The sequence below is a fragment of the Siniperca chuatsi genome, linkage group LG21 (assembly GCF_020085105.1).
Source record: "Siniperca chuatsi isolate FFG_IHB_CAS linkage group LG21, ASM2008510v1, whole genome shotgun sequence".
Lineage (NCBI taxonomy): Eukaryota > Metazoa > Chordata > Actinopteri > Centrarchiformes > Sinipercidae > Siniperca > Siniperca chuatsi.
The window spans coordinates 3,523,174-3,549,869 of record NC_058062.1 but is presented as its reverse complement, the minus strand read 5'-3'; the positions used below and the strand labels follow the sequence as shown (position 1 = coordinate 3,549,869).

The window sequence follows — 26,696 nt, the reverse complement described above, 5'->3', positions numbered from 1 at the left end:
AGAAAAAAGTTTGTGATCTGAAAATCTGAGAATAAAGTCAGAATTCTACATAAAGCCATATTTCAGTAAAAAACTCAAAAGTTTGACAATTAAGTCATAATTTTCAGAATAAAGTCGTGATTCAAAGTGGAGAGTAAAGTGGATTCTGAGAGTAAAATTCAGAATACTTCTAAAATTCAGATTTTTATATACTTAATATCAGAACTTTCCCATCATACAGCCCTTTACACACATCCAGTAATAACTGGTTTTACTTTGAAAGTCAGAATAAAAATGTCCCACTCGGTATCAGACAGCAAGCAAATCCTTCCCACCTCCCCCCGATTTATAATTCTAAAGTAAACCAGCTCACATTTTCCTGAACACACACACACACACACACACACACAAGGCACCGTGCACGCAGCAACACTGGACATGATTGGTGACTTGTGAGTGGATGCAGCTTGTGTGTGCACTGGTGCGTGAATATACACCAACAGCATCGCCTCGCCTCTTACAGACGATTTCTAATACAGTTATCTTTCTGCTTTTTTTCCACCTCCGCGAGTTATCGAGTGAAGCCTGGAGGCATATGACCAAAGCAAGGGGTGGGTGCTGATTGATAACTAATTGAGGTACCTGAATCGGTGACGTGGGTGGAGGGGGGGATGGGGGTGACGAGAGAGAGAGAGAGAAAGAAAGAGGAGGAGAGAGAGGTGGAGGGAGGCGGGCCGGAGAGGAGAGAGAGGTCTTGCCTCTTGTCTTGCTGAGGCTCTTTGATTCAGTGGCAGTGGCTGAGACAACCCCGTTACCGGCCACCGTTAACCCGGTAAGTCCTTGTCATCTTCTCCCTCTCTTTTTTTATTTTCTCTCACTAGAAGGAATAGAAGTTAATGCTCCGTCTCCACTCAGTAAGTCGGATGAAAGTAAGTTCATGCGTAAAGGCGGAGGAGGCGATTTCTGTTTTAATCTCTGTGCAATTCAGGAACACGGACCGTATCTATTTTCTAGTTAAATAACCCGTTTTATGTTTGAACTGAAATTAAAACAGAAAAAGGTCGAACTATTGACCTTTTGCTGCTGAAGGCGCTGTCCGTGGTGCTGAAAGTGTTCGCAGGTTTACAAGCCCTCGAGTTATTCCCAATTATCGATTTCAGTTCTTCTTTCTACAGTGGCTGCTTATTGATAAAGTTTCTCATGGCTACTTGGCCTAACATGAAGTCATATTTTACCGACTAAGTCCCCCTTGCACACGCCTCTCTTCTCCACAGTGTAACTACGAGCTTCGATCATACTCAAGATCAACAGCTCATGGTAAAGAAGAGACAGCTTTCTCTGGTGGACATCGCGTCTTTATCGCGTCTCTGCAGCCGAAATCAAAGAGGACATTTGGCCAAAGCGAACTTCTATAAGACAACAGGCTCTATACTGGATGGCAACAAAGTCCGAAGATGCATCGTGTGTCTGATGAGCGCAAAATCTGCCAGTCAAAGTCCGTCAGTGAAAGCTTGGCACATAAAGGAGTACCTGCGATGAAGAAACCTGCAAGAAGCTCCACTCGGTAAGAAGAGGAAGAGTGATATTCAGAGAGAAAGATAAGACAGAAGAGAGTGGAGGCCAAAGAACAAACACCAGCGCGTCCTCAAATGATGGGGATAAAGCACCTTCTGCTTCTTTTGATTTACTTAGACCCGCTGAATGTCCTGTGCGCCGCCACCCCCAATAAAAAGAGCAAAACCCCGCCGAGGAGGAACCCAAAGGTGAAGGAGGTCAACGGCAGCACCACTGCGGTCCCGTTGGCCGCGGCCGTCCCGGGGAAGATCACCCAGGTCCAGGCTCCCTCGGTCCAGCACGACACCTGCCTGGGCTACTACGACGTGAGCGGGCAGTACGACAAAGAGTTCTCCTGCAACAACACCGACCACCGCTTCTGTTGCGGCAGCTGCTTCCTGCGCTTCTGCTGCGCGGACCGGGGGAAGCGGCTGGAGCAGAAGAGCTGCACCAACTACAACACGCCGGACTGGATCAAAACCCAGCCCCCTTCACCGGCGCCAACAGGTGATACGTACGACCCGGAGCTGGACCAGACCAACGCCACAGTGTACATCACCTGCGGGGTCATTGCGCTCATCATCGCCATTGGGATTTCTGCTAAAGTTGCCTATGATAAAGCCACCAAGCCCCCTCAGGAAATGAATGTGCACAGGTAAGATTTTCTTTGTAATTACAAATTGTCATTGATGATGAGCTGTGAAAATGCTGAAAAACACTCTGAAATGTGAACAGAGAATATGATGACTTCACACCATAAAGGTATTTTAGCCTTAAGTGGGCAAACAGGATTTGGGGGGCTATACATATTCCTGGAGCTGCATTACTGGCTTATCATTTTAGTGAGAAAACTGAATTAATCTTCAGCTTGCAGTAGGCTATGAGGTCTTTTTCTACAGTTTATAGCAGTTTGACTGCCACATAACTCTGCATATATCTACTGTTTGACACTCTTTTGTGCCCCCAATGGGAGCTGAACAGATTTTTCTCTGTAAACGAGGTCCTGGTGATGCAACTGACTTATAGCAGCCTACATAATTTACAACCTCAATAACATGGGTTCAAACCTTCTAATGACCTTTAACACATGCCATTACTCTCCTCCCCAGAGCCTCCCTGTCAAAAAATGTCAAGATTGTATACCTTTCCATGGTACACATCCCATTCTGTGTCAATCCCAGGAGGGGGAGTGGGTGGTATTTTGTGTCCGTTCAACCCCAGAGGGATAAAGTAAATGCCACTGAAAGCCATTATGAGTGATCATGTTCATCCTGATGGGAGTGGTCTCTTCTACAATAACTACATTTTGAACTCCTCAAGGCAGCGATAGTGTTCACGGAATTGCTCGATGAGCGTGAAAGCAACACAAAAACACATCCTCTGGCCATTTCAGTCACCAGCTGAACAAACTGCTACATAGTGATGTCACAGAACACCAAATGATTTCTTAATGTTGGCTGTTATCTTTTTTTGTGTCATTTTTTTCATACAAGGAACTGCTGTTATCTGCACTTGTGTCCTCAAACAAACCTCAATACACTGCATCTCCTTCGTTGCCCCCCAAACGACTCAAATTACCAAATTATGGCCATAATTTGGCATTTAGACTGCTGGTTTCTTGGTAAGCTACATGGTAGTGTAGAGTATGTTATACGCTACAAATGGTGCCAGCAGATTGAAGTTCTGTCAAAGTGACATGAGCTGAGTGGTTTTTTAGCAAGCTTTCGTAAAAGTTTTTCTTGATAACGTTAAATTTTCATGACATGTTGAGTGTTTTGAACTGTGCGGCTGTGGTTAGATCAGATTGGATTGACAGTAACCTGGCAACATAAGCAAACAACCCCATAACTGTCAAAGGATTTTGATTCAAATGGTGCCAAATTCTGATTGGTGCACAGAAGCACGTGACATCACCTTTTTCCAAATGAGCCCCGCCCACTTCAAACCAGCTAGAGAAGCACAGAGACAAAATACTGCACTGTAGGTGGATGAATCCTGTAACTAGAAATTAAATGATTAGATGATTCATTTATGGACAGAAAATAAATCTGCAACTTTTTCGATTATTGATTAGTTGTAATTTTTCAACCAAAAATTCCAAACATTTGATGGTTCTAGCTTCTCAAATATGAGGATCTGATGCTTTCTTTCATTATAGTAAACTGAATATCTTTGGGCTTTTGGACTGCTGACCAGACAAAGCAAGCAATTTTAAAGATGTCAGCTTGGGCTGTAGGAGTCTGGTCTGTAAGATGTAAGAAAACGGTGAAAATGCCCATAACTAATGATTAATTGATAATAATAATAATCGTTAGTTGCGGCCCTACCTGCAACTCCTCTGGCATAAAGTTAAGGTTAGTGTATGTGTGTGGAAAAGCTTGAGGCAAAGGTTGATTTTGGCTTTTACTTGTTAATTTGTGAGGGACTGATACATTCTTGGGGTGGCTGAGTGGTCCGGATGCATGTTTTCATCCTGTTCACTTGGGTTCCCTCTCACTGTTCAAAGACTTGAATGTGTTTGTCTGTCTCTCTATGGTATACAAGACTAGAATATAACTGTCCAGGCTGTCTATGGTGTGATGCATGCTGGGATACTCTCCCTCCCCACTGACGCAGGTATTGAAACTGTATAAAAGGATACATGAGTTTTTAATTGGGGTTAGGTCTAAGTAAAATTGCATGTTTTCCACCCACTGGTAAAGAAAAAATCATAGTCACTTCGTCATCACTCTTATCCAAGTCACTTGAGTCACCTGCCATTGTCCAGAGTCCATTTTGGACGACGGCTTGCATTGATTTAACGAAATGAAGATAATTGAGCATTGTTATGCCTTGGTCATTAAACTTTGGTGCCTGCTGCTTTGAAAATGTCAAGGGAGATTACTCAGCTTTATTGCTCAGAGAAACACAGTGACACGTTCTTGATAAAAAAAAATGTCTGAACTCTAGCCCTGACAACAACACAAAGGAGCTCTTTCAGTGAATCAGTTATATATAAAATTTAAGCTCCAGTGATTGCCATAAGTGTCTTTTCAAAAGTTGGCACAGTCAGCTTTTAATATCCATATGGACTCATGAGACTATAATACAGTATTTTATTTGAAACAACAGACACAAAAGGAACAGCAAAGCTCATGATGCAGCACTTTTTCCATCTCTGCTCTGAAAAATGAAGAGATGGTTGAGTTTATGTCTTCTTTCTGCACTTCTATCCTAGCCATGGGGCGTACTTTCAAGTGGATCTGCTTAATACCACCACTTCAATATGAGCAGAGACCATGAGAGTTTAGAGAGAGGTCGATTAAATGAGGAGGCATGGCTTGCTGGTTGCTCAATAGTACTTTTTTTCCTTTTTATGATTTGTTTATTTTCACCGACCATTTGGCACATAGAGCTATCGTAATGATGTCTGCTGGAATAGACCTCAGAGGCTGGCAGCAGACATTCATACTGACAGCCGTGACCAAAAAGCAGTAGTGGAACATGGGATTAGCTTTATATTTGGCAAGGGTCTGGTCCTAAAAAGTGGGAGCTTCTCTGTTAATTTCCGGTGCCTCTCTAATGTAATTTAGACTCCTACCTCTGTGACTGAGGGAGGACTGTGAGCAGAATACTGAGCTGTTGGCAGACCTTTGCTGTTTGGTCTGTGACCTTCACCGAAACACAAGAAATGTCGAGTGAGAGCTAAAGCCAGTGATTTGAACAGGCTGTATTGATCACCTTCTGCAGACCGAGATGCAATTTATGCCAGCTAGGTGGTGAGAATAATGCTTTGTTCTCCGATTGCAGGAGTAAGAAACTGAGTTAAAAGCCAAGACAACTGAATGGGCAAAAATAGCAGAAGAATAACTCAAAGTTCAATGTAAAAGGGACAGAAAATCCCAAAGTTTGTATAAGAAGTCTGCTCTTAGAATTTAGAGCCAATATTATCAGTCGATTTTAGCTTATCACAGAAATACTGGTATCAGCAAATATGCTACACAGTAAAAAACAACAGATTACAGTACAGAAATATAAGATATATTCTAGGTCATCATCGTCATTAAATAGTTTGTCCACTAGAGAAGCGATGACAGTTTTAGTTTTGTTTTGCTTTTGATCACTCTGTTCTCCTACACCATCTAGAAAGATGGCAAACCAGGCTTTGGATACACATACAATACTTGTTATAAGGGTTGATTTATTCTGGTTTTGGTCTTTTCATGGGATTTGTTGACAGTATGAACAATCTGGAATATCACCAATTTACTGTTTAAGGTTACTGCTTTAAAACTTATGTTCATACCTCTCTAACTGAGCCTTATGTTGTAATAGCAGAGTCCTGTTCCTCTGTAAATCAGTTAAATTTTGGCATTCCCCAAGGGTCCATTCTCAGCCCATTGTTGTTTTCAGTTTACATGCTCCCCCTCAGCCACTTTATACAGAACACTCTTTGAAAGTCAGCAATAAGTTTCATACTGAACCATGGCAATAAATGGTTTTGCGCCAGAACATATCAAAGATTTGTTGACACCGTAGATCAGTGGATGGGGCTCTGCTGCTTATTCACAAGGTCACGGCTCATGACCAGGCCTTTGCAAAAAGAGCCTCCAGACTTATGAACACTCTACTGATATCAGGCAGGCTACATTTTCAACTTATTTTAAATTACTTCTGAAAACAGTGTCTTATAAGAAAGCTTTAGTCAATATGTAATGTTTCATTTTATGTTTTCATCTATCATTGACATTATTCTTTCACCTTTGTGTTTTATATTTTTCTTTTCTTTGTAAAACAGTTTATGAATATGTTAAGAAAAGTGGTACAAAATAAAGATAATTATATCATAAGCTTATTTTTCAACTGAAAAAAATGTCCATATCAGTACATATCTTCACAATTCGCACAATTCTTTACAAGCCAAATTTAAGCAGTCCTCATCAAAAGGTTTTTAGGATATAAAGTGTGTAAAAAAAAAGAAGAGAGAATTGAACAATATATTGTTAACAGATTTTTGAAACAAATACGACTCAAAAAATGCATTTACATGTATTGATCAGACTCTATTAGGATTATAAACCGACACTGCATTTCTGACAAATACTCCAGCAGTATCTGTGGTTTCGTTTCCTTTGTCAAATGTTATTCTTTCTTATTAAAACACCTGTTAAAAGTCCTCTTCCTGCAAACTCCTGCTGCACATGACATAGCAGCCAACTGGGACAATGCAAAATCAGGTCGCCTCTGTCTGCGAAAAAGAAACGGCTAACGTGTGCTCATCCTGGAAGGGAAATGCTATTAATATACTGTATATCTCTCAAAGTCACAGAGTTAAGAAAAGTGGACTGTGTGGTTGCTTTAGGTTGACATTGACACAGTTAAATTGCCCTTTCATTTCCTTTAAGAAAACGCAGAGCTGGTACTCCATCTTGCAGACTGACTGTGCCTCCAAATGTTGGAAATGGTGTTGGTGAAATATTGCTTTTATTTCGTGGCTTCAAAGAAGATACACTGACTTAACTCTTAATAAATGGGCCTCGAGCTCGAGTCCAGCACACATAACAGGACTTGTACCTTGTGTATCGCATTTGGCACTATTAAAAAATCTAAGTCCCTTGTGACTCTGGGTGTAATTAGGATTTACTCTCTACCTTGCTCCAAACCTCTGTGATTCAAATTGGAGCTGTAGCTAAATAAATCAGGAAGACCTTTAGGGGGATGGCGAGCAGAAAAAAAGAAAATGTTGGTAATTGGGAAAGGGAAACATTTCAGTTTAAACATTTTTTTCACTTGTGTAATTTCTTTTCAGAGCCCTGGCAGACATTCTGAGGCAACAAGGACCAGTTCCAATATCTCAGTATGAACATGAAAACACTGAAGCGATTGATGGGTCGCCCAAAGACGAGACGCCGGTCAGAACTTCGAAGAATCACTACACACCTGTTCACACCAAGCCATCAAACCACGGTAGGTGACACTTCTCTGCTTTTATACAGATAGATAGCTTCGACTATGAAATAGCGAATGTTTGAAAGCCAAATAACTTGTCTTATGTGTAGCTTTCATTGCATGTCCATTTAAAAAAATCCAACTTTATGTTACTACGATGGTGTAAAGCTTAAGTGTTGTAAAGAAAGACACCCTTCGCTTTCCTTAATCTGCCACAACATCCTTTGATTAACATCCACTGAAATAGATAGTCGGGCTGTGAATCTTAAGATTTTCCCCTAAATCTTTCTTAAGAGGAAACATATAGGGAAATACAGTGTATAGCAAATTAAATACCCTGGCTGAGTTCTCATCTCCCTCACAGTGCAGTCCCATAAGCCTACTCAGCATTGGCTCAAAATTGAGATGCAAATTATCATCTTCTGCGGAAGACGCAAGCTTTTTGTCCAAAGATAATTCTGTCGTGGACGCTGTTCCTCCTACTTTTATCCGGTCGGTCTCCAGATCCCTGCTCCGGGGATCAGCTCGTTTGCTAAGTGCCCTAGTATGGTGTCCCAGATTCAACAGTGTTATGTTTCACTCTCGTGTCACCCTGCCTCCACCCTTCTCTCCATCACCACCACCACCACCCAACATGGAGGGAATGTGTCAGAGGAGAGCTGATATAGACATTAGGAGGAGAAGCTGCTTCTGCCTAAGTCCTCGTTCTACCAAAGAAAAGTAGATTACGACACGCATACGACACCAGTCCAGATGGGCTTAAATTATTTTCTGCTGTATTAAAAATATCATCATTTTCATATAAATGATGTCCCCTTTCTACTCTCTGTCAGTAACTCTTACTGTTGATGTTTGGAAATTTGTCAAATTTCAAAACATCAACTGAGAGCTGGGAGGAAATTTTTTAATTTTGGGGTGCAATTGGAAGTTTTAACCGAAAGTGTATCTTTAAAGTTACAATCCGCAATAGATTCATCAAAGTTAAGGTCAGTTCACTTTTAATACAGTAGTAGTCTGACCTACAATGTACGGTATTTATGTGAATCAAGACAGTTCAGAAAGTCCAGGAATCCAGGAAGTTCATTAAACATAAGTTTGTTTGGAATTTGCAAAAGAAGGAGTAGTAGAGTAGGTCAGAGAAATAAAAGCCACTAGGGCTGAACAGACAGAGAAAATAGTTCCACCAAGACTGGATTATCAACCAGGCCAAATGGGAAACTCTTCCAGGGCCTCCAACCTTCACGAGACCCAAGCACTCCAGGTTCACCATGTGGTAATAAGTTGGTGGTAATTTAATTTATTACATATTTGTTACATTACATGTTTGATAATCCTACATGCACCACTAAAGCACATTTTGAACGAAAATGATCTAGAATGAATCTTATGATAGGCAACACCTGCATTATTACTTTACCCTGAGTTATATTTTCTAAAAGACTATTTTGCCAGTGTATATTGTGCTTACTAGTGGGAGAAATTAGGGCAAAAATGGGGGGCCACAGCTCATTTTTGCCCCAAGGCCAGCTTGTGTGTCAATCTCGCCCTGAGCCCCACCTAAAGAAACTTCATCTGCAGAAAACACAAGAAAGATGATATCACCATACTGGGCAAACTGTTCAAAAGCTGATCTTTTGGAAAGGCAGTACAAGACAACAAGCGGTGATGGCACAACAACAAAAAAATGTAAACCAACTCCAGATGAAATGCAACAGGTTTGATTATGAAAGCTTCCCATGTAGCAAATACTATTTTTTATTTCTTTGACCAGTGTCAGAGTTGACACTGGTTGACTAGTTGACTGCTTAGTACTGAGAAAACATCAAGAATCAACAGTACTTTTTGTAATTCAAGACATCAAGGATGATTCAAGGTTTCAAGCTTTGAGTGTTTGCTTTGCCCTTGAGGTCTTCAATAAATAAAGGTTTATATCTAAAAAAACATTGTTTTCAATCAGTATTACATGTTCACGTCCCCTTTTGAGAGGTGCAGTTTTCCTATCTGGCAAAAGTGGTTGTCTTTTTCTAACAAATTGTCCTTTATACCATTCTTTGACCTCATGATGTTTCCCATTTGTTGCGCAGGAACTTGAAACACCCATTGAGGTCAAGAATAAGTGGTTGGGAAGAGAAAGTGGTCCACTTCAGGTTTATAAGATGAGCTCAGCCAGCAGCTACAGCAATTCTTGGTCTGAAACAATCTCCTGGGTCACAGCAACAGATCAGAGTTAATGGGTGGAGAGAATAAAGATAGATTTGAATAGATTTTTGTGGGACACTGATGTAGGAGCATAAAAGAGTATAAAATATACTGGTGCTGTCGGGAGCCACACTCAATTGATGGTCGCTATATATATATATATATATATATATATATATATATATATATATATATATATATATATATATATAGTATGTAGCTCATTCCCTCTTTTTAATCATTTTCATCACTCCTTTTTAAATACACTATAAGTGATGAAAACTGCCCTTAAAATAACGATTACAATTGAGCCAACAAGAGCAATTTTATTTTAAGTATTACAAGGGGAAAAAACAATAAAAACAATAAAAAAGATGCTGATGACGCTCAGCAAAGGTTGATTTCTGGATTTGAACTCAAAACATCAGCAGTATATGATGTGAACTCATCTCACTCGATGTTCGAGAAGAGATATTATACCTAGATGTGATGTTGATGAAGTGTGTCTTGAGGTGTGGATAGTACTTCTCCAGAATGGTCCTAGAGTGAGCATTATCACTTCCCCACTTTCCCAGAGTTCTGTTCTGTTCTCTCATTTTGTGCTCTTAAAGTTTCTATGGTGCTGTGAAAATAGGCGACAAATGTCTTCCACACTTTGCAGACAGAGAATGGAATCATCAATGTAGGACACTCACAGCAGCTGGGTTCATTTTGAGTTTTAAAACCCTGCAGAAGTTGACTATAAAATAACATGAGACCGACTTTGAAATTATATTTTCAAAGGATGACGTCATGTTGTTGATGATAATGAGTCTGGATCTCAGTCTGCCTGCAGAGTAACAATCAGAGACTGTTTGTGTCTGTATTTATTTAACTGAAAGCTGTTATAACCATTTGCACTATGTAAATTGCCTCCATTGTTTAACTTGACATTGATCATTTACACTAAATGCACAAAAGTATGTGGACACTCAAACTTTATACCCATATGTGATTACTGAGTCATTCCATAACCGTGGGCATTAATCTTCTGCTTCTGGGAAAACTTTCCACCAGATGTTGGAACCTGGCTGCAGAGATTTGATCCCATTCAGCCCCAAGAGCATTAGTGAGGTCCAAAACTGTTGGGTGATAAGGCAGTCGGCGTTCCACTTCATCCCAAAGGTGTTGGATGGGGCTGAGGTCAGGGCTCTGAGCATGCCAGTCAAGTTTACAAGTTACATTGACACTTTGGGGTGAATCAACACAAAAGGTCCCCCAGTCAAATTTGCACAAATGACGCAAGGTGAGACGCATGAGAGTGGCATCGATCATCTCATCTAAATCTCAGCAAGAAAGTGAACAAGCATTTTCCCAAAATGTCAAACTATTCATTTAAGACTTTATTGGAACTAAGGGGCCCCAGCCACGAAGAACAGCCCCAAACCAAAAGTATGTGGACAGAGGTGTTTTATAGTTTTATACAACCATTCCATCTAATGATGAAGACTGTGAAATGTGGTTGAAAGTCCTGTAAAAAGTATAGTTATTAGACCTTGAGTTAACAGTTAACAGCATCAGTCATTTAAGATAAACCTTTTGTGTTTTGTACATGCCCCCCGGTGATCCTACCCTGCATGACTGGAGTGCAGAAATGTCCACACTTGAGTCACTAATTTGATGACTGTTTACTTTTCCCTAAAGGCCAATTCAAATATTACTTTGTAAATTTCACTTTTATGAAGAGATTTGAGTTTTTATCCCTGAAATAAAACACTTCGCCATTCATTCATGAATGTATGATGAAAACCTTTAAAAGTGTGGTTATTCTCGACAGGTTAGATCTTTTTCCATTATGCAGTGTAGATAAGGTAATTCTGAGAAACATTTAAATAATAAGGGGCTATAGGCTTGTACTGCCACATGGGAGCAATTTATATCACAGTCAGCATCTCCAGCTACCTGATTTCAGCTCCACAGTGCTGTCCTTGGAGAATGTGGAGGTTATGAATCATCAGCATTTCACCCTGAGAGACATTACATAGATATACTCTACTGTATCATCTACATAGTTACAGCGCTGTGCTGCTAAACATCACTAGATGCAGGGAAATGTTATTTCCTTTCTTTGGATATTTACTGTTTTACTGAGCGTCTCAAATTACCAGACATGGTCAGAGTGTGTCAGTAATCAGTTTATAGTCGTCCTCTGGGTTTGATATAAAGAAACAAACAAGCTGTGGTGCTGAGGCTTGAGGGCCAAACTTTGGTATGATGAAGACCAGGCCTAATGTCCCAGGTGTTTCTTCTCATTATGATAATTTGAAATGCTGCTCGATCTGGGCTTCCCGAGGCCCAAAGGTCTGAGTGATGATATTGACTTTGAAGTGGTTCCTTTGAGAAAGATGTTCGCTAGTTAATGTTGAGCGGGACTAACAGAGAGAAAGAGAGTTGGGAGGAAGGGAGGAGAAGGTTGATAAACCAACTCTCCAGATTTGGGATTTTATGTTCTTTTCTGTCTTTTCAGCGACACTATGTTCTCTTATTTCTTAAGACTTGTCTGTGATTGACAGGACAACTGAATATTGTCAGGGTGCTACGGTAGCAGGCACCTTGTCTTGCTCCTTTGTGTTCAGGCCCCACTCTCAATTACAGCACTGACTCAGAGCAGAGTTAACAATGCTGTGGCACAAATTGCATTACATTATGTTTTAACACAGGAGAAATCCAAAAGGGTGTATACCTGAGGTGTGCAGGCATCCTCAAAGAAGGGGGCTTAAACCCATTCTAAAATGAAGTGTATCAAACCCCAATAATCTTCCCTGTGAGGAGCTAAAACACTGCAATTGTGTTTTCCAATTAAATTTAATAATTTACTGTGGAGAAAGAGAAGGATTGTTTGAAAAAGGGGTGATATGAAAGCCCTGAAGCCTGCAGACCGCATCTCTGGCGTCCTTAAGCGATACATGTTGACGAGCTGATGATCCCACCTGAGAGTCAGTTTAGTCAGTTATGCAATTTCAGCCCTGTTTAGTATTCTTGTCATCTGTGGCTGCTCCTTTATAAAATGGCAGAAATGACTGGGGAATTGAGTGCAGATACTCCTCAGTATTAAGGCCAAGTCACACCAACATTTAAAATGGTGAATTCATTTCAATGGAATGGCCACAATCAGTGGATTTGCTTGTGGGGATGAAGTAAATCCACGTTTGCATTGAGTTCAACTTTGCACCATTGACCGGTAGCAAACTGTCTTGACAGTGTTGATCTTTGAGGGAACGCGGAGCCGGACACTCAAAAATAGCAAAAGCTATAGCGTTATAGCGTTACAGAGCCGCTGGCTTGGGAAGTGCTGTATCATTTCAAAATTTTCTATAAACGATATCCTCAATGTTACTTCACATAGAAACACGGAACTCTGTAACGATCATATAGGTTTATGTTACTGCCATCAGTTTTGATTATCTCAACTTAGTTTCTGAGAAATCATTTTGTCCGTCATTTTGACAAGTGGAAAGGTCCAAATACTACAATATCCAGGAGCCTCGGCCACTGTTGAAGCCAGTCAGAGGCGCAAATCAGAGCGGTAGCAAATTCAAATGTTTCATTGTTGAATTTGTGAACATAACATGGCACCAAAGTTGCTGAATTCATCCAAAATTGAAACCAAATGTAATTAAGCAGCGAGATTGTCAGTAGTCTACCCCACCAAGCCTCTAGAACCAGCTGTTTCGCGAGGACACAGATTCATTTTTCTGTGCCACTTTCTGGTGTGACCACGCCTTTCAGCAAAGACAACATCAAGCCTTATTGCCCTCAAATATTTTGCTGAAATATTCATTTCCCACAATTTTTCGTCTCACCAGGGCACTATGGTAAAGAAAACCTGCGCAGCGGAGGCCAAGACATGCACAACTTCATCTCCTCTGGGTTTGTGACACTCGGACGTGGCCACTTGAAAGGTAAAGTCCATCCTCATTATCTCTTTTTTACTTCACAATACCCTGAAAACCAAGTTCAGAATAATAATCATTTCACTCACTAAGCTACTGTGTCATGCTGTCACTGTTTCTGCCAAATGAGTGTGCACAGGACTGTGCAGTAAAAAAAAAAAAATCACATAATGTGACTGTGACTTTTGTTTCAGCTCAGTAGAAGTTGGATGTTATAATACAAAATGGCTTGAAGTGAAGTGATCTCGCAAAGTCCACGCACACATTTATTATCTATGATTAAAGCCACACTTCCAATGACAAAGTAACACTTCTGCATTTGGTAGGCAGCCAGTGTGAGTGCAGCATGGCACAGTAGTAGATTTCCCCGCTATTGTCTTCCTTTGGAGTTTTAATAAGTCAGAGTGTTGGAGTGAGAATGAGCTGTAAACAAGAGGCCTGTTGTTGTGTTTTTACAGCGCAGCACTCCATAGATGAATCGGGGCAGATATCCTGGCAGGGCGATCTGGACATCCCCATTTCCTACGGTAAGTTCCAAATGTTCTGCTTTCTGCCGGAGAAAAACCCACACGACCTGCTTTCTGCTCGCACCTGATAAGAAAAGTCACTCACACTTCACACACGGACCAGTGGAGTGCCCTTGGCCGCTCATCATAGCGAAGTCATTGGGTGCTGAGTGCCAGAGTTGTAAGATTGTATAGCAAAAATGTTTCCACTGGTGGTTGTTCGACAGCAGGTTTGAATGAATGTGATGACCATACAGTCAAGGTTTAATTATATGACTGATCTGTGGACAGGTGAGGGTGTCAGAAATTAACATGGCTGCTGTCATTAACAGTGTGATTCTAGACAGTTGATAAACACATCTTAGGTGTCTGCAAGGTAAGTGATTTAGAAACTCAATTTGAAATGTTTGAGAGGGACCATCTGATTGAATCTTATTTATTTCTGGTGGTTTTGCTCTGTATTTTGCAGATATCATCAATCACAGTATGAGTTTGATGTTGATTGTCTTTTTCATTAAAGATATTTGAGTTTATATAGTTTCTGTTCAGCCATGGTGACAATGTCTTCAAAAAGGGTTGGAGTTAGAAAGCATTTTATACAATCTGAATCTGAGCTCACACCTTATTTCTCACGAGCGCTTGATCCAAATACTGGAGGACCTGATTCACAACTACGGCACTCATCGGCTTACATTATTGATATAATATGAATGAATGTTTTCGACAACTGAAATTGTCACGATGCAATGATTCATGATTCATGATCATTCAGAAGATTCATCACTCTGTGGGCCTTGTTGAACTACACAAACACGCAATTCAAAAAAGCCACACAATATTTCTGACTGGTTCTGACTTCCCTTAGGTCTCTTTTTTTTTGTAAATGAATTTATGTTTTGCACCCAAGTGTCTGTACTGTTGCTGCTGTTAAGTGACATAAATATCCAGAGTCTGCTGTGCCAAATGGTGTTTCTCCGTTGTAAATTGTTGAGGCAGGAGGTGTATTTTATTGAACCTAGGATTGTAACCTGACAGCTTTATTTGAGAGTCTTTGTGAGTAGAAGTTTTGCAGTGGAAATGGGTTTGCTAGATGCGGCCTCCACATGGAATCGTGGTATAGCCTCTGTAACCGCTAGTTCTATCGACATTCACATCTGTGTTGGCTTTGTTGCTACGCTGTAACCTCCTAACGCACAAATACTGTACATATCCACCTCAAGACAGCAAATGTGTTCTCCATTATTTATTAGAGTATTTAGACTCTAAGATGCATTTACCAACTCAACAGCATTTCCGTTACTATTTTCCACTGTGTTGGAAAATGTAACCAGTTTAATAAAGAACATGCCACAAAAAATGTAGAATGTAATAGTACAGTATTGTACATTTGTTATCTCAAGAATTAAAGTTGTTAAGTTGCCCTATGAGACTTTTAGTGAGGCACATCTGAGGACACCTATCTCCTAAAAGTACCCACTTTGCTGCTTGACTGACATTCTTTGTTGGTGACAGGTTAACATGGCTCAATCCTGAAACCAAATGACTATTACACTCTGAAGGAGGCATAACTGAAACGTCTGTGTATGTTATTCCCCTGTGCTGAACACTGAAAAAAAGAGTTAAACAAGCAAAATGAATGAAATCAACGAAAGTTGAAATCATGTTATTTTTCTCCCTCAAGTGTGAAATTTAAACTAACACACTTTTTTGACACAACACCTGGAAGGGAATGCTCAACAGGAGGTTTGAAAACAGCACACGTCACCTTTCATGAACTGTAGGATGAATCACTCTTGTATTATTTCACTTGGCAATAGAGAGAAGTAGATTTGTAACTTGTAAGCACGAGTAGTGGCGGAAGACTTTCTCAGACATTTTCAGTATTTCAGTCATTTCAGTAAAAGTAGCAATACTAGTGTATAGAAAAACTCTGTTACTGGTAAGAGTCCTACATTCAAAATGTTAGTACAAAAGTATTAGCATCAAAATGTACTAAGTACCAAAAGTAAAAGTACTCATTATACAGAATGGTCTATTTCAGAATCATATATATATATTGTATGACTGGATTATAATTATTGATGTATTAATGTTTGTATCACTTTAATGTTGCAGCTGGTAAAAGGGGAGCTAATTTAAACTACTTTACTTACTGCAGGGCAGTTTAATCTATAATAATACATCAAAATTCATGTTTTGATATTGATATTTGATATTTTGTATTGCTAATATTTAGCTTTAAAATAAATGTACTGGAGTAGAAAGTACAATATTTCAATTTGAAATGCAGTGGAAGTAGAAGTATAAAGTAGCATAAAATGGAAGTACAAGTACTTCAAAATTGTCAAAATTGTACTTGAGTGTAGTACTTGATGATGGCGGTAGCTGTCACTTCAAAGCAGAGGTCCTGTCAGCCTCCGTCGTACATGTCTTAGTTTAACAGCTGGATGTTGGCAGGCTCTATACTCCTCCACACACCTCCTGTGAGGAGGAAGCAGACTGACAGATGTGCACCGCTGACTGCCCCCGCTCCCACACTGCTGTACAAACACCTCATATCTCATTTCTGTAGTAGATAACATCTATAGCAAACATATCTGCACAGGTCATCTGATTCACCTGCCCGCTGGTCCATAACTCTGGCTTTATGTGAAGAGGTGCAAAACAGTTAAGTACATTTACTCAAGTACTGCAGTGCACTTATAAGCACCATTTTTTTATTTTCATTCTGAGGGAAATATTGTACTTTGTACTACACATCTCTAAAATCCCACATTTCTTTTATTTTCTTCCTTCATTCCGTTCTCAACGTCTTTCTTCATTTCTTCCTTTTGTCTTTCCCCCTTTTTTCCTCTTACTTTTTTATTTATTTTCTTCTGTTCTTTTTGTCCCTCTCTTTTTCTTTATATCTTATTATTTATTGCTTCATCCCTTCTTTTATTGCCTTTCCCTTTTCTTTGCTCTCTACCTTTCTCCCTTCCTTCCTTTGTATCCTTCCTCCCTTTTATCCTTGCTTCTCTCCCTCCTGCTTTGCTTTTTCCCCTTATTATTAAAGATATTTTTTATATTGTAGTACATGTATTTACATTAAAGGCTTTGAGTAGTTCCTCTGCTTTCGCAGCCTGTTCTGGTTGCTCTTATTTGCATTTCAAACGTTGGGTGCTTTAGACAAACAAAACATTTACAATAATTCCTTCAAAATCCACTGTTGTTTAAGACAAACCATGTCTGAGCATGAACGGCTATGTCCAGAAACTCAACGGTGTGTGTAACATTTAATTGTTTGCGTGGGAGCGTCATAGTGAAAGGAACAGTACAAACAGTACAGATTTAAATGTACGTCAGGACTAACAAGCTGCTAAACAAAGCTCCAAGTAATGTTGTCATTAATATTCATGCATCGGTGATATAACACGAGCACAGACACACAAGCACCGCTGGTCTACCTGCTCGAGTGTGTGCCTCATGTGGTAAAGTGACTGTGTGAGGCCGCTGCCAAGGCTATGAGAGATGGATTTATGTCTGATATCAGTGAGAGTTGGGGGGGAGTGGTGTGTTCACTGGCTCTGTCTGTCCGTCTCTATTCCCTGTGATGGATTGTCTGTAGCGATGCAGCCATTTAACAGCTCTGGACCACAGCGAGTTCATTCTGAAGACAAGCGGCTGTCAGACAGTAGATGTTCAAACTGATGAGATTCCTAAACCTGAAAGAGAAACCGTACATGGATCAAAAGTGGTTGAGATGCTTTATGTTTGAGATTCATATCTGCCTCCAGATTTGGCAAGAAAGGAAGGATGTTTTCTCTTCTTAAGGGATAAAGCTGGCCTCATTCTATATGTTTTCTTATTAGCAGCAAATCCCATTGTAAATCCAAAACTAACAACTTGTAGTCCAACTCTCAATACTTTCTGACTTCCTTATCGTATCTAAGTAAAATCTGTGCTTTGGGGAAGAGGGAGGGTTTGGTGTACAAAGTGTCTGACTTTGGCACCACAGACACAGTTTGCATTCCCGTCCCCTAACAGTCAATGTTGCTTTCTTTTATCCATGACCACAATCTTTCATTAACCTTAACCAAGTACTTTTAGTTGCCCAAACGGAACCAAACCTTAACCATACAGATGGCAGATCAGATGAATCATCAAGAAAGAGTGAAATGCATGTATTACAGCTTCTCAGTCCCCAAGGTGACCGGTCCAATCAGACGGGTCTCACAACTCTACTCCGATACACCATCCTTTATTTACAAATGCTTTATTTAGAGAGAACTTGATTAACTTTGATGAACTTGTATTGTACATTTGAGAAGTTGGTACCAGATCATGTTTAACATTTTTGCTTGAAATTTTAAAACAATCACATCATATACACAGAAATGTCCGAGGTTAAACGATCCCATTGTGTGCATTTAGCGAGCAGATATCTTGTGTACAAACATTCCCTTCGTCCTCAGGGCTTATTCATCTCTCTCCTTGCCTTCTCCGCCTGTGGCATCCATTGATGTGCATCCTGCTTAATTACTTTTTCATGAGTTACTCCCTGTTTTCATCCTGAGGGAATTGCTCTCCCCCCTCATCCCAAATCACTTAAGGTGACCTTGTGTTTTTGGGACGCACTGCTGCAGTACAGCACCTCCCTGCGCTGTAATCCCTCCAGGCCTACAGTGTGTCTGTGCATGGGTATGTGTATGGCTGTGTAGCTAAGTGTCAGTGCAAATGGAGGGGAGTTGTAGTGTGCCAAGTAGGTATCACTTGCCCAGTTTGCCTCCATTACCGAGCCCTTACATATCTCCATCTTTAAAGCTCTGAACTCGAGCAGGCGGTAACTGAAAACGTTGAAAGTGAGAATCATAGATCAATAAATCATGTAATGTGACATCATGGGCACACTCATGTTTACCAACCACACTAAGATGCTTTATATTGATTCAAAGAGATCGAAAGGTGGTGAGTCAAGCTTTTTCTGGATCGAGTGCTCGCTCACTGCGGCTGCTTAAAATCCACTCTAAAGTTTCAATGTGTGTGGACACAAAAGCATCTGCATCTGCTAACAAGAGTCTCAGGTCTGGGTGGATTGGATGCTCTTTCCTATTGCAGCCCCTCTTTATAATTTGAGCTGATAAGGTGTAATTATTTTTAATATCTGATTTTGTATCTGATCAGCTTCATGCTGCTTTCATTGTCTCTCAGATTTGAGTGGATTGGTGTTTTAGTCTTTTTGTTATGCATTGACACACAATCTGTTGAATGACCACTGGCACCAAGCACAGAAGGCTGAACTGGGCTGTAACTGTAACAAATAAAAGACAAAACCACCTATATGTCTTTCTGCATCTCCTCCAAACTATGGCTCACACAATACATGACTGTGCATCATAATGCACTTATTCTGTAATTTTCAATGGTTAAGCTGATTGGTTGGCTGACTAATGAATGCAGATGGACTCAAAGTGACGCCTAGGCAAAACCAAGCTGACTAGCTAATGAAGTTAAGGTTGTAGTCAAGAGCTGTGTCCCATTTAACAGCCTGGTATCCCCCAGGAACTATATCCAGTGCAGTAAGTAGTGTGGCCTGTAGTGATCAGAGAGTAGGAGGACCATGATGCTGGTGTTATTTTGTTTTGAACAGGTCTCATCTTCTCATCTCAACCGTTTAACTGTGCTGTACAATTACTACTTACAATCCACAGCAGATCTCACAGTCATATAGCACAACATGAAATACCAAAGACAATGTAGTAATTGGGTCGATCAAAGTATTCACTGGGCTGAGACTCAAAAACAAGGCATCAGATAGAGTGAAGGCGTTACCCCTGTAGCTTCCTGTCACAGAGCTGTAAACTTTTCATCCTGGTGATTTGTGTGACAGTGAAAGCTCATCACAGACCACGCTGGGCCAGATATGAACACAGACACACACAAATCCGGTAAAACTGCGTATTTTGATCAAACGAGATAACTGTCAACTCTCAGATGTAACTACAGTGGAAGTTTTTTCCTCCAAAAGGTTGAGAAGGGAGACTGAAATATTAATCAAGGTTTTGGGGTCGTACAGCAGTGGAAGCATATGTGCAGTTGTTTACTGAGATTAAAAGGAGCAGGTGACAACAAGGTTAAATGAGACAATTTTAATTTATGGGCCACTGCACAAAAATGAATGTATATTCATTCCAAACAGTAATTGGTGTATTTGCATAAAGTTGGAATTAAATTTTCATAGAAAATCCAGTTTAGAAAGAAGAACCCATTAAAAACATTTGTCTCTAAGCAAAACATGCTCATGAGTTAGTATTACCCCCACCCTGCCAAACTTTTTGCCAGAAACAGCTTTACACAGCGTTTTATGTCGCCACACTTAATGAATGAATGCATTCGTTTGCTGCATTTGAGTGTTGAAAAGAGGAATGAAATAAGAGCCACAATCAACTGCAGTGAATCAGGGGTCGAATTTGGATCAAGAATAATTGAAAGCCAGAAGTTCATGTTGACGTAGGGCTTAGCGATACTGCTGAAACAAAATCACAATATTAGGAAGAATATTTTTCCTATATCGATATATCACAACATAGCAAATGAACTGATAAAGGGTGCAAGATGTCTCATCCCAGATGTCTCATCCCAGATGTCTCATCCCAAGTGGTGCGACAAAACTGAAGGGAGAGTGAGGGAGATGTCAATCCAAAAAAAAGTCTGTACATGCCCACACAGTCCTGAAGCTACAGTCACACTGGATTTCACTTGATCCCGCCGTTTTGGCTTTCCACGCAGTTCAATCTGTTTGAACTTTGACATCCGAAATCACAATGAGCTCTCGGGCAGTTTAAGATTCACAAATTATTGATTTTTATATCATTGCTAATATAACTGCATCACGACAGAACACAAGCAGTAGAGAAGGAAAGATCCTGCTTTGCTGCAGTGAGCACAGGACAATGGCATATGTTAATAATAAGTTAATAACAACAATAATAATAATAATAATAATAATAATAATAACAATAAAGTAAAATAAAATAAAGTGTTGGCTAGCTAAACCCACTGGCCATGCTCTCCCTGCCCTCCCTGTTTTCTGTCTCAGCAAGTAAATTCAGTAAATTTCAAACCGCACCTTGGGAAGAGGTCTAATCATGCAAAAATAGTGAAGACAGCTGTGTAGGGCCTTTCTGCATTACTTCAGACAAAACTCTTCACACATGCTGTACAACAAAATGCTTTAAAATATACATTTGAACAAAAGTTTGTAAAATGACAATACTATATGTATTATAACATATAATCACATTACAATTCCACCAAAAGTTTGTTTTTTGTATACTGCGAGACAAAAAGAAAGAAAACAAGTGTTTGGAGGGGAGGGATATAAGAAGTGAAACAAACATGATGCAAAGAGGTTAAACACACCTAAATAGGTTGTGCCAGGAAATTGAACAGGTATGGATTAGGTCTCATCTTTTTATTTTCAGCTGGTTCTTTCCATAAGATCCTCAATGTGAGTCAGAGACTTTGCTACTCACCCTGAATCATTTTGTGTACATTTCCAGTGAAATGATTTATGCTTCATGTAACCAGAGGTTCAACATGCTTTAGACCCAAAACAAATATTGTAAGTAAGAAGATATGTGAACTCAAACCCTTCATTCTGTCGCTGGGCAGTTTTCAGGCAGCATCCAGACTTTGACTGGTCTTTATCAGGTTATTTTAAGTCAACGCAGCGTTCACCGAAGTGGTAATTTCCGCTTCTTTCTCAATGAGCGTGATTCGGAACAACAGGGAGACAGTCCTCTTACAGTGCACAGACCTGCGACTGCCAAAAGCACAATGTGAATTGATTCCTCTCCTTATCTCGCCTGTCCATTAAATAGGAGGCTAATGAACCCGATTAGGTTGTTTAGATGAAACTCCCACTCCCACAAGGCCAAGAGTGAATACTGAGATTCATACATCGTGTCCTGAAACACACACACACACACACACACACACACACACACACACACACACACACACCACACAGATAGCCTCTTAACACCTCTTCTGATCCAGCCTCTCCTCATGCATTATGTAGTGCATGTCTGTACACTGAAATCACATATGAAGAGCTGACCGGATGGAACGTCAACCTGCGCTATCTCACATTAAAGCACCACTTCTCCAAACACTGTCTATCTCAAATTGGAAATAAATATTGTCCTTCTTCCATTTTCGTATCATATCTGTCTGTACCTGTAAATATTTTTGTCAGGCATTCCAGAATCTCTTTGAATATTCCTGTGAATTCTAATATCAAGTTTAGTTGTTAGATCTGATAGGTCACCATTTTCATTTAGGTGATATGATTTGATTCTGAACAGGAAAAATACTATACCTAAATACTGTATGTGATGTGGAAATGTATTGGTTCAATGACGGTGTTGATCTGCAAGATCACTTCTCAGTCTGGCCAGTACTGTAGCATCTTCATCTTCAGATTTTGAAGGTGTTATTTTGATGATGTTGCATTAGATTGAGTTAAATTGCAATTCATCCTTCATTGAAGCCACAAATCTCTGACAGTGTAAAAAAAACTTAAATAAAATTGTAAAGTTACAACGAACAAACACGCTGCAGCTGGGATGGCACATTGACAATCTGGCAGGTATATACAACAGGGAGCTGAAGAGGGAAATGGGAGCAGGTGTGCAGGTGGGTGTGGAGGTCAGGTGATGTGGAAAGGTGAGAAACAGTGAGGAGAACTGGTTCTGAAATGGCAAGAGACATTAGTAACTGGCAGACTGGCGACAGAGCAAAAAAAGCGTAAAATTTTAATTGACTGTTGCTGTAAATGCATAAATGTGGGGTACTCATAAGAGACAGATTAGAAAAGAATTGATGCATCAGAGGCCAAAAATATCCTGACTTTTAGTTAAGCTTCTAAAACACTGGATCCTACATTTCCCACAATATAACCCAATAATCTGAGCTTTTCTGCCTGGTAAATGTCCATGTCTCTTAAACTCCATGCCCCCAGTTCGTAACAGAGACTTTTTGTTAGAAATTTGCAGTCTCAGAGCCCAAACTGAGATAACTGATTATCTCAGACTTTGAAACGCTCCTCCAGAACCACAGAAGACATTATACAACTTTTCTAACAAGCTGTAATTTTCCTTGTGACTGTAAATTGGTTTTAATTTGTAAAATCTAAAGGGCACCTGTTTAAGGCAAAATCGCATTTTTGGCACCCTTGATCATTCAGTGATATATATTTTTCATCATCTGTGTTAATGGGACAATGGGCCGTTTGCGGAGTCTAATAAGCATTAGCGCACCTGCTCAGCCATAGCTCAGACAGCAAACCTGTGAACGAGTCAGGCTCCACTTTCACATCCTTCCCTCTGAAGGCCGTGGGCTATGCCACTATGAAATGCTATTAGCAGCATAACAAAGCTGTGAATTGAATGCGGCAGCGATGAGAAAGCACTATGACATGTAAAATCCTGTTAGAATGCAGATTAGCGTTATCTGTGCGGCACCTGTCAATATCTATTATGGCTGGAGGGCAAGGACAGGGCAGAGCTGGACATGGAAATGCTTCTGTCAGCACAGTGGTCACAACCAAATACCAATACTTAAGAGGACAGCTTGTATTGGTATGCAAAGAATTAGCTCTGATACAGCAGGGAGGCCAGCCCGAGGCAGCGTTGTTTTTATCATAGGGAAAGTATTCTCCCTTTACAATGAGGAGGGACTGCATTCAAACCAGGAAGCTATCAGAACAATAGAATAATTCAAGGAAAAAAGCTGACAACCAAGGACAAAAAAAAGCCTTAGCGTGGCGAGAAGAGGCTGAGTGTTAACGGCTGTGTTGTGAAGGACAATGTCCTCATTTGGTAAACAAATAGGGCTCACTTGTAGAATACTTGCACTCCCTTAAGTGCACAAGCATAAGCCTGATAGGTTTTCATCTAAAAATCTAAGCAAAAGGAAAAAAAACAAAACAATATTAAGTGAACACCCTGTTTTATCTGTGTTCCCAGGGTCCTATGTTCCCCAGCTCAATATCCTTTTAATATGACACATTAAGGAGACCTTTCAAAGGGTTTTATACTCTCAGCAGTGTTTTTTCCCTAGGTCAGATGTTCAGTGTATGTTTCCCTGGGTCAATATGTTGAAATCACCCACCTGCAGCTTACAGCCTACTGATGTTATACTCCTTGAAACCTACGTCGTCAAATTTGCAGGCAAGACAGTTTTCTTGACTTTAGACATTGATATCTCCACAGTGGCTGAATGGAATTTTTACCTTTCATACAGCATTTGAAACATCCATCTCCCAAAGATAGCCCTTACCAATCTCTTACCCTCGGGAGCATAGGACCGTGGGAACATGGGGAGGAGCCAAACACAGCCCCTTCCATAATCCAAAAAATGAATTTGAAATTGAAAGCGGTAACAGTGACTTCAGTCCACCCTGAGTCTCCGCCTTCACTGACAGCCAAGACTGTGATTCAGAGGTGTTTAAACTGCTAGCTAAAGTTAGCGCAGCGAGGCTTCAGCAGAGGTAGGTAGGCCAACACTATTACACTGTAAACTACTAGCATACAAGTAGCCTAGTAGAGGTAGTATTTCTACCACTGTAGTATTTGGACTCCAGCTACTCTGACACAATCTTGCTGTTAACTGCTGTATTTACAGTATATGAGTTGGGGATTACGTCATACATTTTTCACTGTTTTTTGGGGGTCAAGTGGGCAAAATTACTAGCTCTTCTCTGGAAAAAGTGAGATAACTTCTGCTGTAATGTAAACACTATAAAATGGGACCAAGATCAATAGATAGTGTTAGAAAGTGACTGTACCTGTAATTTACTAACACAAAAAGGTGGATTTAGTGTTGAGTTTCCCGTTAAGTTGTAAATTACTGCTGTCCAATGAAAACCACGTTATTTGGTCAATTAAAATTTTTAAGATGCACCTAAATATCCTTTATGGGTTAAGAAAGTTCTCTGACTCCTTAGACTAAATAAAACATTTTGAATTGAATTTCAAACATTTTGAGTTTGTTTGAAAAATGCATCGTCAGAAAGCTTAAATCAGCGCTGATTTTCTTAGCATGTAAAAAGCAACATTTTGGAGAAACATGGTTCTTACAGGACAGTAACTTTTGTTGACTGTAGCATGCATATTCAAGGACCATGATCTAATGTGGAGTGCTTACACATCTACAGTCAGAATACTCTCACACATCACACAAAGGACTTGGTAAAGGCACAGTGAGTTCATCACAGAGACAGAAAACTGCCGTAGAGTACAAACAAATCATTGCCCAGTTGGGTAGAGATGGGATTTTTGTTCCACATCAAACCTCCCACTCATCTCCACACAGTTCTGCTGCTGCTCGAGAGTTGCGAGCGGCAGCTCTCTCTCTCTCGGGCACAAATGACTGGTAATTTTATGTAAAATGGTATTAGAAATTACAATTGCAGCTCATCTGCAGGTTGACGAAAGCACCAGTCTTCTCCTCTAAATGCTTTATTAGTCACTGCCTCTGAATGTTGTCTGTGCTTGGGAGAAGCCGAGCTCCTCTACCAGCCGCCACCCACCAGTTTCCTGTGACCCTTCGGGTGGACCTGCAATCGCTCGAGTGATGCATCCTACACACACCAGGCTTCATTCATAAATCTAGCTCTTTAAAAAGCACAGATGTGAAGGAGCCCTCGCTTGTACCAATCTGAAAAATTCAGCATCCATGCAGCACCACGCTGTGACAGTAAGATCAGGGATTGCAGACTTACTACTGTGCAAATCTGCGGAGTAAGGGCTGAGAATGAGTAGCAGTGATAGGTCTGTGATTAGCACCGTCCCTTGTGTGTTGTTCTGGAAAAGCATCCAGCAGGCACTGCCCTGCCTGACAGAGTGGCAAAGAACGGATGAGGAAAAGAAAGGAGAGAAAGCCAAAGGGGAGCCGGTTGAATCCTGAGGTTTGGTTATTCTTATGGGGGCCTTCTCGCCCCTTAATGTGAAACATCTATCAGAGATGTTTCAACAAGCTGTGTGGCCACTTTTCTTTAACGCTCATTAAGAGTCGACGCCAGCTGGGTGCCTGCAGGAATGCATGATGGTCCATTATAATATTTACCCATTTTGCTCTCATTTATCATTGGGTATAATGTGGTGTGCAGAGCGCCATCAGCATTAGGTATTATAAGTGTGTGCCACTGAGCTTGGTGTGAAGCCCACAGCAGCTCTTTTGCCTCACAGTATAAAAGGTCCTGGAGCGAGACAGCTGGGTTCTTTCTGGGCTTCCTCTGGGTCTTTTAGTCCTTCCAAGTCCCCAAATACAGGTATGGTGAACTGGAGACTCACTTCCACGAATCACCAGAGTCCTGTCCAGGGTGTATCCTGTTTCTTACCCAGTGCATACTGGAATAGGATAAGCAGTATAGAAAATGAATGGATGGAAACTGGGGCAGACGTTTTGAGGTCATATCTGCATTGTTTTCCTAACCAGCAGTAACGGTATGCAAAGCTGAAGTGGAACCAGGACAGCTGTGTTTCAGTAGTGACAGAAGTATTTTAACACAGTGTTAGCAGCTAAATCTGATGAAAACCAGTCACTAGTCGAG

General features: G+C 40.5%; 1 protein-coding gene across 3 annotated transcripts in view; it reads left to right on the top strand.

The window, feature by feature from the left end:
• The first annotated feature begins 680 nt into the window (after positions 1-680).
• Positions 681-26,696, top strand: part of LOC122869209 (protein shisa-6) — a 76,120-nt gene continuing 50,104 nt past the window's right edge. For all 3 annotated transcript variants that reach the window (XM_044181958.1, XM_044181959.1, XM_044181957.1), the window contains exons 1-5: positions 681-811; positions 1,254-2,188; positions 7,322-7,479; positions 13,506-13,601; positions 14,051-14,119. In XM_044181958.1, coding sequence (XP_044037893.1) covers positions 1,629-2,188; positions 7,322-7,479; positions 13,506-13,601; positions 14,051-14,119 — 883 coding nt within the window. In that variant the 5' untranslated portion in view covers positions 681-811; positions 1,254-1,628. The remainder of the gene's footprint in view (positions 812-1,253; positions 2,189-7,321; positions 7,480-13,505; positions 13,602-14,050; positions 14,120-26,696) is intronic.